Raw genomic sequence first — 18734 nt, forward strand, 5'->3', positions numbered from 1 at the left:
GGAATTACATCTTCCATGGCTCTTCCTCGATGAGTCTCCGAATCCCTAGAAGTGCCTACATACACATATTCACCACTGAATTAGAAACCTTTATGCAGATATTTGTAAACGTCATTTACTCAGCATATATGCAAAATACTTGCCACGTGCTTCACCCTATGTTCTAGATGACTACTTAAGAAAGGTGCTGTCAGTAATCGTCCATAGTGTTGATCACAATGGAAAAAGCAAAGATTCTTTCGTAGTTCGATAAAGGACTTATTGTGGATCCCCGTCTGGCTGCAGCCACGATTTTATAAACAGCAACTTTGACTTGTTTCTCGAAAGGTAAGATATTCCAGATGTTTAATGAGGGGGAAATAACTTGTACTGCTTGTCTAAGAGGCGTAACTATGGTCCTAGGACAGTCTATCAGGAACGAGATTGTCGTCGTCTGAGAAGGCTTCTACGGACAAACAGAACTTCTAGTTATGCAGCAATTCACCGAAGTATTTAATGAAGGCTGTTCCGACCCATATGTCACCGAACTATGCGCAAAGAATCAAAGAGGATCGGTTCTGGCTATCGCATGCCTATACAGAAACCACTGATTTCTGCGAAGAACCGGAAAGTTCGTCTACAGTACTGTCAGGAACACCCTGACTGGACACTGGAAGACTTAATAAAAGTCATGTGGTCTGACGAGTCACGATACACCTTGTTCTGTACCAACGGTAGGCAGAGAGTTTGGCGAGAACTTCATGAAGCAATGAACCCAGCTTGCCTTGTGAATACAACTCAAGGTCCTGGAAATGGTGTCATGGTGTGGTGTATGTTCTGTTGGTATGGAAAAGGTCCCCTGATATTGCTGGAAGGTCGGGTTTTCTATCTGAACATTGTTGCTGATCAAGTCCATTCTGTAATGTTCACTTTTTATCGTAGGTGACAGTCGTTTCGTGGATACATGAACAGTATCGTTTCATCCATGAAACGATACTGTTCATAATGATCGTAAAGTCATGATACTGTTCATCGCGCAAGAATTGTTTAGCAGTGGTTCAGCGAGCATGACTGCAACTTTCACCATCTTTACTGGTTCGGATTTGAACGCCTTTGAGAATGTATGGGGGCATGTTAGAAAACGAGATCCGGAAGCCAAGTCCTCTTCCGTTAAATCTGAGCCAGTTAAAGGACTGTCTGGTGAACGGCTTGTATATTGTAGACGTAGATGCAATCCAACACCTTGTGGAATCTATGCCAAAGCACATATGTGCTGTAATTCGGGCGAAAGGAGATCCAACACTGTTAAATAAAACTTTCTAATTCAGTGGCTGGTATGTGTATAATAGAATAGAATAGAATTTATAATTTATTGATTGCTAAAATATTTATACATGCAATAAACATCTTATGTGACATTGCACCTTATAATTTTACAGAGTTCAGCACTAAGTGCTGCATTTTCTACATTGGATTTCAATTAAAATTTTTAATAATACTTTTTTGCCTTTATATTATGTACAGTATTTACAACACATGTTCTTTCTAATATTAACAATGAAGATTGAAAAAAAAAAATATACAAAAAAGTTTGTATATTTTTTTTTTCAAAGTATGAGAAAGAGTGATTATACAAACAAATTTCTGCATTTGTTTGTAGGGATTACTTGTAGATTAGTAAGGCAAGTTAATCCCACCTACTTCGAAGCTTGGGTTAGCTTTTATGAAGAGAGTGGGATTTGCTACTGTTTATGCATGGGATGTAGGCATTGGATGCTAGTGATTTGTGATGTGTATATTAGTGTTAATGGTATCTTAACTTTGTTGGTATATTTTCCAGAGTTCGATTTTTAATGTTCTTTAGTTATCTACGTGTTTTAAATTTCTTGGTAGGTTGTTGAGTTGCATGGGTATCTGATGTGATCTCACAAAAGAACCGTATGAGTTGTTGAAGGGGGTGAGGATGTAGAGTTGTTGTAGGTCGTGTTCTACGATATGTGTCTCTGTTGTTTCGATAGGTGATGTTGAAATAATTCCTTGTTAATGTCATGTAGTGTTTCAGGTTTTTAATAATAAATGAAATTTTACTATTTGAATAAAAGGAGAAAAACAAGATTTTACTACTTGACTAAAACCAGTGAATGAAGAAAATTATTCACACACGGGTTATTGGTTTTATAAAAAATTCGATGTGTTAGTTTATATTTCTCACACCTTCCAATATTCTATGAACACCATTAGCCAAAAAGTACTCGTTTAAAATCATATCCGGAAATTTCTTAGCGAGTCTAATAGTAAAAGAACAGGCGACTTCAAGAATTATAGAACTAGACACGTCAGAGGTGATGATAATAATTCGCGGTCCTTACAGAACTTTACCTCCCAAATTGGCTTTCGTGATGATATTTTTAGGATACCAAAGTGCTACTTTAATTCCAGTTACAAATAAGCTGTCAATTCTTGCCATCGTTAGATTAGGCGACTCTCAACTGGGGTTTTGCCGAGTAGTCGTACATTTACACTCGCCGAGTAGTCGTACTCGGCGAGTGTAAATTTTCAGTCGAACTTGATACTCGATCTCAAATTCGACGAATCCGAATCCAAATTTGGATTCGTACTCGTGGAGTTTGAGATCGAGCACTGTTTATCGTTAGACTGGACGATAAACAACTAAAATGCTTTGGTTATCTTCATAGTTTACAATTCTAACAGTACACATAACTAGGACTAAAATGAATAAATATTACTAATTTCCTTGACATTTAAAATCATTTAACAATTAACGAAAGTGTGTGTGTGTGTCTTTGATTTTTATTCTTCCCATCTCCGCGTGGCATAACTGTACATGCAGATTTACTCTTATGGATACCCAGAAGGGCTATCGTTATGGGTGATTTCAACTAGGGGATATAGACCAGAGGGAGAAGAAAGCATGCAAGAGAAAGAAAAGATAATTTATAGATTTACTGAGAGAATTCCTCAATTAAAGTGACAATGCATATGAATTCTGAGTAAAAAGGAGCACGTGGAATTATAAGGCAGATGATTATGATAAACTGTGAAGGTAGCTTACGATTGTACCATTGTATGAAAAACGAAACGGCAGAGAAACTTTTACTGGAAAGTGATCAAATGTTATTTGAAGGAAGTTATAACTGGCTACATTTCCAGAATCAGGGGGATTAATCGCAGAGGAGTGAAATTGATTCTGAAAATGCAGCCAGTTATAACTTCCTGCAAACAACATTTGACCACTGCTCATTCAGACAAAGCATGACACACATAAAAAAGAAAATGTTATGGAGCCTGTATCCCTGTATCATGTGAACTGTTATGAGCAGTCATAAAAGGTACAAAAAACAAGTCAGTAGAGTGATAACCATGATAACGAAAGTGAAAAGAAGTTTGAACTAAAGGAATTCTTGCAAAGAGAAAAACGATCATGGTAGGCAACAAACTTAGTAAATACACAGACAATAGGAAAGTGCTGAATGTGCACTGAAATGGAAGTGGTTAATTAATCCCTTTGTTAAGGTATGCATTCTTCTTCTTTTTGACAGACCTTTTATTTTTCCGGAAGATGAGATGGATCTAGATGAAAAGATAGAATTAAGTACAGTATTAGAGAAGCCGGAAAATCGATCCAGAGGCGGATGGATAACAGTTGGGTCTTTATAGAGCCAGCATGACTTTGTTAAAAGTAGGTCTTGTTTTAACAATTTGCTGAGGTTTTTCAATAGTGACAGTGGAGTTGAATAAGGCGCATATATACCACGATTCTTTTAGATTTTGCCAAGGTTTTTGAACAGATTCCACATAGGAAGTTATTATACAATCTTTTATGCAATATTGGTTGTGGCATGAATTGGAAAGTGGCTGGACAGGTATCGAAGAGTTTATGGAGGAGCTGAATCAAAGAGAATGAGGGTGGCTAGTGGGATTCGACTGACATCTCTCCTTGGACCATTCATGGCGAACTTGTATATTAATGATAGTATGGATAATTTGGAGGGAAACATTCAGTATATGCGGATGATGAAAAGTCTGGTGATAAGGAACATATCCTTGCAGACTACTGACTTGAACAGCTTGATTTTATAGGCATATGCTAATGAGTGCCAATTTAATGCTACATGCAGGGTTATGCGTTTTGGAATGAAGGCATTGCAGACTATTATATTAATGAAAATTTGCTGCAAGTGCTTGCTGGGGCTAGAGACCCAGGTTTAGTTGTGGACAGTCAATTAAACTTTATATGCCACATTATTATTGAGACATCACATCGGATAACTGTAGTTCTGAAAAAAAAAAAAGTATACGAATAAGGAACTTATTCTTCCACTTTAACAGGCCTTGGTATACCACATTTGGAATATTGTGCTCAGACACGGTCACCTGGAATTCCATGGAAATGAGGAAACAGTCAACAATATACAGCGCTGGCTGAGCAAAACTCGTATCTGGTTTGTTTTACGCATGAAGACAGACTGGTGGAACGTGATAATTCAAAGTTTGAGAAATATTGATGGAAACATGCAAGCTAGTAAGTAAAAAGAACCTGAACCTCGCATGCCTCCTGGAAGCATGCGAGGTTCAGGTTCTTTTTATGGCCTATGGTGAGTGAATAGATATTCATAAGCTGAATTTATTTTATTTTATTTTAATTAATTAGTTTTTGATTCTGAATTCAAATTGTTAAATAGCGTTTCGGACTGAAAAGAGCTTGCATTGCGAATATAATAACAAATATCTCGTATGTCTTTTAAAATTACTTCAACTCAATAATGAATTTTTATATACAGTAAAACTCCGAAATTACGCGGTAGGTGGGACCAACAAAAAGCGCGTAAGTCGAATTCGCGTAACTCGGGGTATAATTTTGCATGTAATTTATATATACAAACATACAATTGGGACCAGAGGTTTACAAAAACACTTATATTTTTTAAGAAATATAATCATAATTGTAGTTTTTCGTACATAAAAAAAAGAAAGTTATTTCGATGGTTTCATAAAATCTAATAGATTCGTCTGACGGCATAATGTCTTTTTCTTGTCACGCAAAATTTCTTCATAGCAATCCAATGATTTTTTTATTCCTTGCCTTGTGACTACAATTCGTTCCTCGTTAGAATCTATGTCCTCCAAAATCTGTAAACCTTTCTTTAATGATTGTTCTTATTGTGGATTCCTGTAGATCGAACTTCTTTGCTAGCTCACCAATTTTCATTCCGCCTTCAAAATCCTGAATAATGTTGAGTTTTGTTTCCAAAGTGAATGTTTTTCTTTTCTTGCTAGCAGTAGAAAAATCGGACTTGCTTCTTTTGGATGACATTATTATTTTTTGTGATAAAATTTTTTATCAAGAACATAACATTAAACAATCGCAAGGTATGTAGACTATAAAAATAAAAATCGTGTATGAATGGAGACCGCGCGAAACACGTCAGTGCTTGTTCACATCATGTGCGACACTGGCGAATGCGGCCGGCGCCTGAAAAATACGACTAGTGGGGAGGCGTGAAACGGGACGGGAATACGTACATATAAGAAACCGCGTAACTCCAGATTCGCGTAAGTCGGGGTATGACTGTATATATATTTTTATTATTTATTTTATTTATTTTTATTTTATTTATTTTTTTTTGTAGCATTTCAAGTACTGTAATGAGATAAAACACATTCTTGTGAAATTGGTATGCATGATGTTTTAAGTTATATTAATTTTAAGTTACTCAAATTATTTCTTTCTCTTTCTCACTTTAATGATGTGACCAACGTTCTGCTTGAGAATGGAATGTTTTGGGAAGCTAATCTAAGTTAGATAACGCTGATAATATTCTCCGCTAGTAGGATTTAAAAGTTATTTTCTTTGTCTACTGTAACGGAAGAGGCGCTGCTATCTGTTTACATACGGATTTGCTCAGCAGTTTTCTTTCCATTATGTCGTCACTTTAATCCCTTGCGAGTTATTTAGTTACTTTGATGATAGACAGACGTTTAAATGTGACTGTTGCGTAGATAGATACAAGACAAAAACTATACAGAGGTCAAGAAACCAAACTGTTATTTTGATATAACTACAGTAACAAAGCACTTTAAATATATAGCGTAAATGTTATTTTTATTTGACGTTCGCGATGTTTTCATAGTATATACAACTTTGCTTTGTGTATATACTTTAAGTAAGTGTATAGAAAGATACTTTTAATTTTTAAATAAGAAACAAGGCCTACTCTAAGACTGGGAAAGTGGAGAAGCTGCTGCAAGCACCAAATTAAAAAAAAAAAAAAAAAAAATCCCAAAATTAACTACAACAACAAAACAGTGTAGAATTATTTTTCAGCACACTTGCAGAAAAGTTTTAGTGACGATACTAATAAGAACAATACAATGCAATTTGAAACAGTAATAAAAAAAAAAAACACGCACAAATAAAATCTATTTATTTGTGAAATAAACACATGTTTTATAAATAAATAACTCCCTAAATTGAATAGATGAAACATTTTTAGTCCTAAGTTTTTGAAATCGATTGAGTGCATTTCTGCATGCCTATCGTCGAATGAAAGATTATTATTATTATCTGAGACATCCAGGAAGCTAAGAACTCATCTAGGGAGGCCATACGTCACCCACACCAGCTGTCACACCTTCTCTTTGTAACAGAGGTAGCTATAGATGTATTATATTTGAAAAATAAGTACAAACGTACTATATTTGTACTTATTCTCCTAAGAATACTTAGGAGAATAAGTACAAAAGTATATAAGAGAATTTTGAAAGTCTGTTCTTCCAAAAGAAGAAATTTCATCTTGGTTGAGAACCAAGTGGCATTAAAAGTTGTATAATCTGGTAAGGTGCATTTTTAAAACTTTTATTTTTTTATTTTCCCCTTTTTCTTTTTTCTCTTTTTTATTTTTATTTTTATTATATATATATATATATATATATATATATATATTTAGGGAAAAAGAAATGACTCGATTTTAAGCGGATTCCAATAGGATATTTCTCTCTCACTTGAGAATATCATTTTAATGTTCATGATTAATGAATAAAGATCTTTGTAAATCTGTAACAAATATATAATAATGTTCAATTGTAAATGGACACATAAATAATAACTGTTTTTGTCATCACTATAGTTGTAAATGCCCCCCCCCCACCTCTTTTTTTGGCGTTACAAATTTTATTTTCTACTTATCTTTCCCTTGCAACTATTTCCTTGTTGTCAAATGTTTTTTTTTTAATTTTTTAAAATCTCTCTAATGAAAATTAAATATTTCATTAGTTCCAAAGATAGTATCAGAGCCAGGCAGTGGTCTTCTGGTTTTGTGTTAAAAGGAGAATGTCCCCTAGATATCTGAATCAGATGTTACTGTTTATCGGAAAAAGTTCTTTGAATAACTTTCACTTATTCTTCATTCCGTATGAGAAACGTATACATCGTTCTGGGTTTTCGAAAAAATAGGACTACGCTAATCCTACATCCTTAGTCGAGAATTTACGAATGGTCAACCTTTAAGGCAAGGTTTCCCAACGTGGACAATTTGAATATTTTGGGACAATTAGAAAATGATGTTGCATTCGTCACCTCATCACCGAAATACTCAAAAAAATTCACATTGTCGGCGATAAATTGTCGTTGTTGCAACCCTGACTTTCCGAGAAAAAAAGCTGACTGTTTACTGCTGTACATCACTAGTACAGCAGTCAACATAAATACAGTATCGAGAAGAACTCTCAGAAAAGCAAAATGATGAGTCTATTAGAACTTTATTCGACATAAAAGGAACAATAGCATGGCTTTCTGAGGAGACAGAAACGAAATACCGAAATTCAACTAGTTTTGCAAAAAAATGCTGTTGCTCTTCCAGTCGTCATATTTAGTTGAACGTGGCTTCAGTGCAATAAATGGCTTGTTACTGAAAAAAAAAGAAATCATCTGGATATCACAAACCATGGGGATTTAAGATTGTAAATGACTAAATTAGTACTCAAATAAAAACTCTTTGCAGCAGACATCAAACTCAAGCATCGTATTAACTTGGATTTTATTTTCCCGAGTTCAGTTCGATTTATGTTTTTTAATATACAAAGTGTAATATAAAATTTATATTCATTGAAGAAAGTCAAATTAAAAACAGTTTTACCTTATGTTCCTCTTTTATTTAAAGTACATATTTATATTATACTTTTTCAGAACTTGACTGACTATTATGCTAGAGGGGACGCATCGAAATCTTTGAGGCGGGGCATGATCCAAAAAAAAAACGTTGGGAAACACTGCTTTAAGGCCAAAGCTTCAGTTACCGAGCGTTAACCTAGATGACCCATTTCCCTTTCATGTTTAAGAGATACAGGGTGCCATCGTGCTGTAGGCACAATGGCACCCTGTAATTCTGATGTAGGAAATACATCAGAATTGAATTTCTGATGATTACAATTTTTTCACTTGTTCAGTGAAAATCGTAGCTGAGGCAGCCATAAGTGAGGTGTAGTTGGAATTACGACCGCAGCAACTAAGATTATCAAACCAGTATATTATGTCTGTTAATTGCGTGTTTCCTGTTTGTCTGTTTTCCAGGAGAACAAAACCTAATTTTTTAGGAGGTAAAAACCCTTCCTCTGACAATAACTTACCTACCTTTAGGTGAAAAGCCACGAGAGGAGAAGCCACCATTGCAATGTGAACTGTAAACGTTTACAACCATTTAACACCGATTTTTTTTTTCCCCGAGACTTTTTGTAGGCAATTCCATGGAAGTTTTGCAAAGGTCTAAAAATGTGTTAATGACGAGTAATTTGAAGCGAAGGAATTCTGTCTCAAGAGGAAAATTTATTCGTTTTTTATTTTTTGATTTGGAAAAGCTCCATTTGACACAGAGGCGTAGCCATGGAACCTTGCTCCACGTGAGAGAGCCATGAGCTTAGGTAGCCCAGAAATCGTTTATAAGGAGAATCCAACAAGAGTATCCAATGTGTTAAAACGTTCTTCGAAAGCTTATTACAGAATTCTCAAAAATCGTAGTGAACGAGAATTCATTCCGATATCTTGGTTCATTTTTCAAGTTAAATCGTGCTTTTATATTAAAAAAAAAACTATATATACCTCCGTGTGTATGCTATTATTTCCCCCAAATCAAATAGCGAATTTTATTTTCTTTATAAATAAAGAAATCCTGTACAATCTTTTCATGTCCTCGAGGGTGAAGACAGAAAACTTTAGCCCCGCCTTCTGGAGTTCGGTAGGCAGCTGAACCATATCTGGTACTATTGTGTAAATTAGTGTTTCCTGCGTTCAAGTTCGACAAACTTTGAAATGGAAGAGGCCTGTTAAGTCCCTCTAGTCCTAGTATCGAACTTGTAATGTCTTTATTCTGATTTTGCGCCATGGAAGTGACCACTAGTCTGCACTGGCATTTTTGTTTATTATTAACACAATTAATCGAGCTATTTAATTAAATAATTATTAAATAAGTAGTATACTGATATATAACACATTTTATGTTGTTTGTCGTTATGTACAGTGATTCTTATTTTTATATTTGAACAGTTTGGAGAAACAAGGTCATTTTCATTTATTTATTTATTTATTTGCATTTCTGCAGGATTTCCTATGGAAATATATGCTATTGTAGATGGCGTCGTGCTTCCATATATCCTAGATCCCAATTTTGAGAATTATCTTCCGGTTATTCCCTCCGAAGTCAGTTCGGTGAACTTTACGTGGAAGTCAGGTGATAATAGGGTAAGTTATTAGTCTGTAAATGTTTGGAATTAAAATAAAAGCCAAAAGGCTAGTTTTCTGGCAATTGAATAGATATTAAATGGATAAGAATCCTATATTGTTATTTAGCCAGTAAGTGAAACTCAAGATCGATAACTACGATCTATGAGTTTCAATGCCGAAATACTATCGGCGAAGGCAATTCGAAGCAAAGAAGGAGTATTGCCTTCGAGTAGTTATCGATCTTGAGTTTCACTTACTGGCTATATAACAATATAGGATTCTTATCCATTTAATGTTTGGAATGTTTAAATTTAAATTTACAATTACAAACAATTAAGCATCTTCTTTAGATGCAAGATTATCATATTTTAACGTCTCAGTACTTGCACATACCGCTTAAAATAATGTATGACTAGATATACTACTTTCGATAGTATTAATGCCAAACTCGATTTTAGAGCGACAAAACTAATGTAAAATACAGTTGGGTATTTTGAAACAGATGTCATGGACACTTTAAGGAAAATTAACTTATATAGGAAATATTTTTTAAAAAATAAATAGCTAGTTTTTAGCTAGCCAAAGATAATTTCATTACTTATAGCTATCAGACCGTAGTTAGTTTTTAACTTTGTAAAACAGGAAAATGGAGTGAAGATGCGGGTTTGCATATGTACCATATTACAAGACAGATTTAAAGCTTTACTTATCGTAAATATGAACTGAATTTCTTGACAATTGAAATAAATTATAAGTATCCATTGTTGGTTTACACCAAACAAACAAACAAACAGCGCTTGCGTTTCGATCGACACTTTGATGGGATTGAGAGCTTACAAAGTTTCGAAAGTGATCGTAAGTTTACCGAATATCTACTGCAAGAGTTGTATTGATTTCTTAATAAACAATAAAAAAGAAAGTGCAATCCTGCCCCGATTTCACGTATTATTAATTGATTACAATTATGATTTTGTTTAACGTTGTTTTCTTTACTTCGTCATTATGCCCGTGTGTGTGTGTGTGTGCTTGTGTGCGTGACTAATGGAATGACTTACTGAACTCGTCTTTATACACTTCTGTGTTATAAGCACTCCAGGCAGTGCACACTTGGCTTAATCCGATATTTCATCAGTATGAGACGCTGTTTTCATCTGAAGCGTAAATTCAGGAAAATTTAAGCAAGTAGGTGGAAGCAGTTGAGTGTGTGTGAGGCGAGCGAGCGTGAGAATGACCATGGGCGGAATCTAGTCACTCAAGCAAAAGTATTGAATAGGGTACTTAATTCAGGATGTAACGGTCATTGGGGTCCTAAAGGGATGCTGCAGTTTCTATATACTAATGCAAAAAAGTATCAGGAACACAAGGCTTTAGGCATTGATTACTGTAACCGTGCCAAAAGTTATAGGCAGTAGTGAGACTTGGCTAACAACAGATGATGTAGTTACAAGGATAAAATGTGAAGGGTTTAGTATTTTCAGGGAGATAGAGAAGGTAGGATGGCGTGTCCGGACACATTGATCGCGGTACAATTCATCGCAGGGAAAATTCATCACACAAAACATCGCGCGAACTATTGAATTCGGAAAAAATTCGCTGAAAATGTTATTGCTAGAAAATTGAAATGATACTGATATATTAAAAGTAAATGCAATGCAAGATAAATTTCACAAAATAAAATTTTATCATGTATCTATGTATTAGTCCGCGCGGTTAGCCAAATGGTGGTTACATATGGGTGGGAAAGGAGTGTCCTGGGTTCGCTTCATGTCGCTGACGTGAGGAGCTTAGGATCTTTCTCAGACATAGCCAAGTTAGGGTCTTGGGCGAGGACTGCAGGGTTTTTCTTCCCAGTTTATGTGGGGTTTTCCCTCCCGTAAGCAGGCAAACTGGCCTTGAGAATGTAACGCTTCTACAGACATAGGATACACTGGGAAGCATAGGGCCAACCACCTTATCCTCGCATAGCGGTTGCAGTTATAAGGAATGGAATCTCTCGACACTGTAGAGGTAAAAATGGAATAGATCTATGTATTATTTATTTAGATTTTCATATATATATTTTTTATTCTTATACAGTGAAAGTAATATTTTATTGATTGTTGAGTTTCCTCATTTCTGTTTCGTCTAAAAATGGTATAAATATTCTTTCTTACTTTGATACTACAGATTCTGTTGATGGAATATTAATATTTGCAAAATTATAACCGCAACCGTTATAAGAGGATAAGGTGGTTGGTCCTATGTCGGTAGAAGCGTTATGTTCTCAGTCCTAGTTTGATTGCTTGCAGGAGGAAAAACCCCACATAAACTGGGGAGAAAAACCCTGCAGTCCTCGCCCAAAACCCTAACTTGCTATGTCAGCGACGAGAATCGAACCCAGGACACTCCTTTCCCAGGCATATGGTTGTGAAGCAACCAGCCTCTTGGCTAACCGCGTGGACTAATACATAGATAATAATAAAATTATATTTTGAAAAATTTATCTTGCACTGCATTTACTTTTTATACATCGGTATCAATTCTATATCGTTTTAATTTTCTAGTGGACAATATTTTCAGCGAATTTTTTCAGCTATCAATAGTTTGGCGATGAATTTGTCCTACGATAAACTGTCCCCGCGATGATTTGTTCATTCGATGAATTTTCTGCGGTGAATTGTCCGTGAACAGGGGGAAGGTACTGCTCATGATAGCAGATGAATTGTAGCCAAAAAGAATAGGAGATAAGCGGGAGGGTGATGTTCATTTGAAGCAGTCTAGTGTAAAATCAAAGCCAGTAAGACAAAATATACGTTGATTGTTGGCTATAGGCCTGCGGGTTCCAGGGTTGAACTGGAAGACATGCACCGGTAAACTAGTACAATTATTGCAATGATTGCACGTCGATAGGGAACTTCAATTATGGACATATAGACTGGAAGAAAGAGAGATCAAATGACAGGAAGGAAATCGAATTCATACACCTACTAAGAGATACTTACTTTAGGCAGCATGTGATAGAAGGGACTCGGACCTAGTCATAGGATCGAGTGAACTATCCATAACCAAGGTGGCCACATTGCCTTCGATTGGAGAAAGTGACCATGCATTGACTTGGGAGATTGTGAAACATGAAGAATATTCTGTCAAGAATGGGTATATGTGGAACTACAAGACAGGCAGTTATGACATGCTTAAGAGGAAGCTTGATTCTGTGCTATGACATAAAACCCTGCAAGGGAAGGATATTAGTAGCGCTTCGGAGATAGTTAAGGGTCATCTAGAGGAAGCAATATTAAATTGTATACCTAAGGTAAGGAGGGTTAATCAGGTAGGATTTAGATGGATGAGTAATATCATTAAGCATGAGCTGCAGAAAAATAAAATGCTGTGGAGGGTATATAAGGAGAAAGATTACCAGCAAACTCATGAACAGTACAAAGGCCAGGCAAGGAAGGTGACCAGCGTGGTAAGGAAGGCAAAATCAGATTACGAGAAGAATCTAGTCAAGCAGGCGAAAGGAAATCCCAGTTTTTTCGTTCTTTCGTCAAGTAAGAGAAGAATAAGCTTAATGAGTACTGATGGTGACAGATCTGAATGATCATTTTGCAAGGGTATATATCCAAGCGAGGTTACTGCTATTTATATAATATTAATTTGGTTTAAACCATGCCGTTTTCTGCATATAGAATGAAAATACTCTTATTTCCTTATAGCCAAGCATACGTTCTTAAAAATATAATTCCTACTGCACATTGGGTGCAGAAAAACTAGCCAAAACGGTCTATTTGGCCGATTGATTAGCGTATTCCCCCCCTTTCTTCATATAACAGGCTGCGTGTTCGAAACCCGCCTTGAGCCTGGATGATTGTGATTGTCTTTAGGTCGGAGATGGATTTCGTCGTTCGGTGCGAGACCACCTCTCCGCTTATTGGAGGCCTGGAGCGGCTTAAAAACGTTTCGGGTTTGCTCTCGAGAGCAGGATTTTCGGATTAGGTAAAAAAAAAAATAAAATAAAATAAAACAGTCCACCCATGGTACTAATGTACTGTATATTCAAAACTTTTCTTAGGTGGGGAGTCATTAAATAAAAAATAAAATAAACCAAAGGCAACAGACAAAGTCATGTCATTTAAGTTCATCAGATGCAATTAATATCCTCCATGGAGCAATTAAATGCACCTGCGGCCAAGGGTAACTCCACTGCGCGAACCATCATTCACACAGAGAAGTTACGCGTTGCTTTTAATTTTGGTCTTCATGTAAAGTCGTGGGTATTATGGTCTTATTTTAAGAAAATTTAAAATTCCTCTACGATCTTCGAAGTCTTAAATATTAATTTTTATCAAAATGGGTTCATTCGTTTTTGAGTTATTCCATTTTGAACAAAAACACAAAGCTAAAATATTGCTCACTTACGAGGATTACATCAGTGCCTGCACGATCTTAGTTTGTCTGAGAGGTATATTTAACGGAACTCATACGGCAATTTTTTGCATTGGGTATTTTTTTGTATTTAGCATTAAAACATAACCTATTTTTGAACAGATTACAAAGTAATTCCTATAGTATCTGGATAATTGGCGTAATTTCAATGCATTTTTTTTTTTCATTAAGAAGGAGAACTGATGATTTTATTATTATTAGTTTTGTTCCCTGACCACTCGCGAGGATGACAAATCCGCACACATTTTAGTGTGTGGATACGTGTGTGCGGCCACGCACCTACAGCTTCGAGAGAACACTGTTCACATCCACCAATAATTTTATTTTTAAAAACCGGTGTCGAAGAATATAGGAGTTGCAAACTTAACTCTGGAAACCATGTTTGAATTATTATTATCATGTATTTTTTCAGTACTGTTCTATCCTCGAGTTCGCAAGGGAGTGACTATATATGAGCAACAAGGATTGTTAGTAATACAAAAACTAAAATTCAGTATTATACATAGCATTACTGCCTGTGCTTATATACCTCTCAGACAAACTAAGATCGTGCAGGCACTGATGTAGTCCTAGTAAGTGAGCCATATTTTAGCTTCATATTCGTTTCAGAGTGCACAATCTGTATATTTTTTTTCCCTTCTGTTTAGCTTGTTTGTTAAGACTTCAAACGTGTGCTAGTAAGTCACCTTCAGTTTCGGCTTACGAACCAAATTAAAAGCAATACAAAATTGGAAGGAAAAAATTTGGTTGCTAATTTATTACTCAAATAACTGTAAAAGGTCTAAATTTCTCCAATATCAAATTGTGAAGAAAAACAAATGCGTGCAAATTTCATAGAAACTTCATAAATATCTACCTAAATTACTCCTTAGTGTATGAATTTCTTCATGATAAAGTTGTGAATTTTTAAAATAATGCGTGCCAAATTTCATAGAAACTTCATAAATCTCTCTCAGGGCCACAGTGTTCCAGTTTGAAAACCCCTGCATTAAAAATATCATATTTTTCATATCATACATAAACATTCAGATACTTTCCACTAGTGAAGTCAGAAAAGGACACAGCAGTAAATAAAATTTATGTAGAACTATATCTGTAGAAGCTAGAGTGGGTCGCTGTGCACAGCTGAAGTAATGGCCTCATTGTCAGCAGCCATTTCGATTAGTTGTTGGCGCGACTAAGAATGGACCTCTTGATTTCATCGGATCTCTCGAAGTCAGAGATTGCGATGTTTTTGAAAAATGAAAAAATCAGAACTCAGAAAATGGTTGACTAAGAACTTTAGAATGCCCTTTCAGAATGTCAATTTTAAGGGTTCACCAAACTTTTAAAGATAACATTTATCTGCAGTTAAACGCTAAGTTTTGGGGAATCATTCGACTTACAACACAGAGGATATTTCTGGGGATAGTGCATTAGTACACAAATCCATAATAGTAACTAATGAAAATCACCGGGTTGAGCGGCGAAAACTTTTCATAATTGAAGTACGGATGTTAGAAGATTTAATGATTAATCCAATTACTTTATTCTTAGTAATTCTGAGAATTCAAGATTTTAAAAGACGCCATTCATCTCTTATCTGAGAACCGTATTCTATAATAAGGATGATTTGGAAATTGCTAAGAAGAAATGGAGGGGGAAGAAATGGACATGTGGAATGAAAGAGAAAACCAAACTCTTTGATAGTGAATAAGACATAAAATAGGAGGTTCAATTAGAAAAACAGGAAGTGAAATTTCGAAATGGGTAGATTTATCTAGTGATCTAAATATTATCTCAGATCACTGATAAATCTGTTTCAAGAAATTTCAAGGATAAAAAAAAAGGTAGGAAATAGCGCGATTATCATAATTTTAGAAAGAATATAAAAAGAAATGTAAAAAAAAAAAAAAAAAAAAAAAAAAAAAAAAAAAAAAAAAAACGATTGGTTAGACGAGAATCGTGTAGATAAATGCATTGATACCCACCCACATGCACACAGAACTGTTACATTGTTATACTATCCATGTACATTAAAAAAGAAAAAGAAAAAAAAAGCTTCTTTCTAATTGTTGTTCCTTTGCAAGGGAATAGCTAACAGAAACTATGCCGTTGATAAAGCAGCAGATCGTAAGATGCCTTTGAGATGTAAAAGTTGACTTCTAGTTTCTCCGGAATTTTTCATTGTCTTTTTCTAAAGATGGTGATAACGTAAAGTTAACTATATGTATTATTTAGAATTATCATACATGGTACATTGTACTGAAGCAGGTTTGTCCGCTTTGTGAGGAGGGGAAAAAATTCAATTATTTTATTTTATTTTTTTTATTTTTTTTTTTAACGGAGGAAAAAACCGTTTTGCTTTAGGATTAATAAGCATAGCCATACTTTTAAAAGTAAAGAAAATTCGTCTAGATAAGTCTATTCACACTTTAACTGGAGGAATTTTCTATAACTTTTGAGGCCTGGCCAAATCACTGATCCGATGTGCGTAGATAAGCTGAATTCATATTTGCGCATGTTTGTTAAACTGGCAGATTTTCGTATAATAATAGAAATTAATCATCCATGTTTTTTTTTTTTTTCAGTTATGCTGGAAAATATTGAAATGTCAATAATGGGAAAATAATTCATTAGTTAAGATTGGTTTATTGAGTTGAAAATAACTGCAGCATTTTTTTTCAATATACTTAACCAAACTAAAAATACGTGCGGCTTATTTGTAGTAGAACAAAACGCATTGTCTAAAGAACACACCTTAGCTTCGCAGTTATATTTTAATGCTATTTCAGAAATCAGATGTGCAGTTGTTTATTTATGTATGTAATCAAAAGCTGAACTCTGTGATTCCAATTCGGATATTTGAAATTATTGAAATAATATACGAGGGGGGGTCTGAAATTTCTGGTAAACACCTAGAGCAAAAATGTTTTTTTCAGAAGATATCTTTTCTTTTAAAATTAATTAAGTTTTGTTCTAGGTATTTATCAGAACTTTCTAGACTACCCCCCCCTTCATGTGTGTGTGTGTGTCTCTCTCTCTGTGTGATATATATATATATATATATATATATATATGTTACCAAGCTATTTTAAACCTGGTTTTACTCCATATCCCAAGTATGCAAACAGACAAACAAGTCAAGTTTGCGCCTGCAAGTGTTGCAAGTCTAGCTGACCCTGCACGTAGTGCAAAGACCAAGGCAACTTATGGTAAAAGTAGAATAAGCTCTGATCACTAATCTTAATATTTACCCTTAATGCAAAGCACATCTCCTGCAGAAGATGTATGATGCTTTGTATTAAAGGCAAGGCGCCACTTGGGATATGGAGTAAAACCAGATTTAAAATAGCTTGGTATCTTTAACATTTATTATACCCAAGGTAAAATACTTTCTATATATATAACTAATTTTTATGGAACTAAGCTATATATATATATATATATATATATATATATATAGCTTAGTTCCATAAAACTAGTCATGCATTCGTGCTCCAATATCTCATGCAATGAGATATTGAAGTTTTTTGTAATGTTTTCGTTAGTTGATATTGCCATGTAAAATATGCAGTTTTCACAAATAAGAGGAAAGCTTCGCAACTTGGGATTATTTCAAGAGCTCATAGATTGATTCGGTAAGTAACATAATATTGAATATACGGTGATTTGAATGTTATGCTTTTAATGTGATTTGTGAAGAGGACCCGAATTATATTCTGTCTCTCTTTCTTTCTTTTTCTCCCCACTGTACGCATATCCTAGGGGCTTAGAAAGAGGGACGTGAACTGCAGCAGGGCTCATTGTTTGCTGTTGACTCGTTTCGTCAATTGAGAGCTACACAGCCCAAACTTCTTCGCAGGAACATCTCTCGACAACCGCCGAAACTGGGGGTTGGGGGGGTGGGAAGGGAAAGCGATAAGAGACAATCAGCCTCTTGACACCGAACACGAGATTGGATTTGACCTTTCCCGTAACTCAAAGAAGTGAGTAGGGAGGAGGGGAGGTGCGAAGTTGGGAATGTGACGAGAATGACTTACACCTTGTGTACTTGTTCACCATTGGAGCCGATGCGAAAACCATTAGTCATGCCGATACCCCCAGAAGGGTTTCTTCTATTTTGTCTTCTTTTCTTAGATATTCTGATTGCGCCGACTTCATTACGGGAAAGAGAGAGAGGAGGGGGAACAGATGATGGTAAACCTCTCGCTCTTCGTTCCGGTTCATTTACCATCGGCTCCCGACAACTGTGTTAATGTCGCTTTCCCCATTAGCCGCAAGGATATACCAGCCGAGGTGTGTTTTCCCAAAGCTGCCTCCATATCACCACTGAAAAGGGAAAAAGGAGGGGCTGTTAATGGCAAGCTTCTTTTCTTTTGACCTTGAAGTTGGCAGGACCATTTTCTCCAAGCTCATTATTTTACAAAAATAGCAAAGTTTGCCCCATAAAAACGAATTCTTTGCATTTGAAAAACACATACATTCGGAAATAGTTATTTACCGATGAAATGAAACAAGTTAGCCCACTGACAGAATTCGAGGTCCCCCCCATAGTTGCTAAAGTATTATAATAGAAATATGTTTCATATACTATTTAGATAGTTTCACATCT

At 35.4% G+C, this 18734-nt stretch overlaps 1 protein-coding gene across 2 annotated transcripts in view; it reads left to right on the plus strand.

Moving 5' to 3' along the window:
• Window positions 1–18734, plus strand: part of LOC150101957 (protein shifted-like) — a 104578-nt gene that overhangs the window by 14815 nt on the left and 71029 nt on the right. For both annotated transcript variants that reach the window (XM_090400024.1, XM_090400025.1), the window contains exon 2: window positions 9594–9733. In XM_090400024.1, the coding sequence (XP_090256150.1) occupies window positions 9594–9733 (140 nt within the window). The remainder of the gene's footprint in view (window positions 1–9593; window positions 9734–18734) is intronic.

The sequence above is a fragment of the Typopeltis vanoorti genome, chromosome 11 (assembly GCF_054136105.1).
Source record: "Typopeltis vanoorti isolate ZY-2024b chromosome 11, IOZ_Tvanoo_1.0, whole genome shotgun sequence".
NCBI lineage: Eukaryota > Metazoa > Arthropoda > Arachnida > Uropygi > Thelyphonidae > Typopeltis > Typopeltis vanoorti.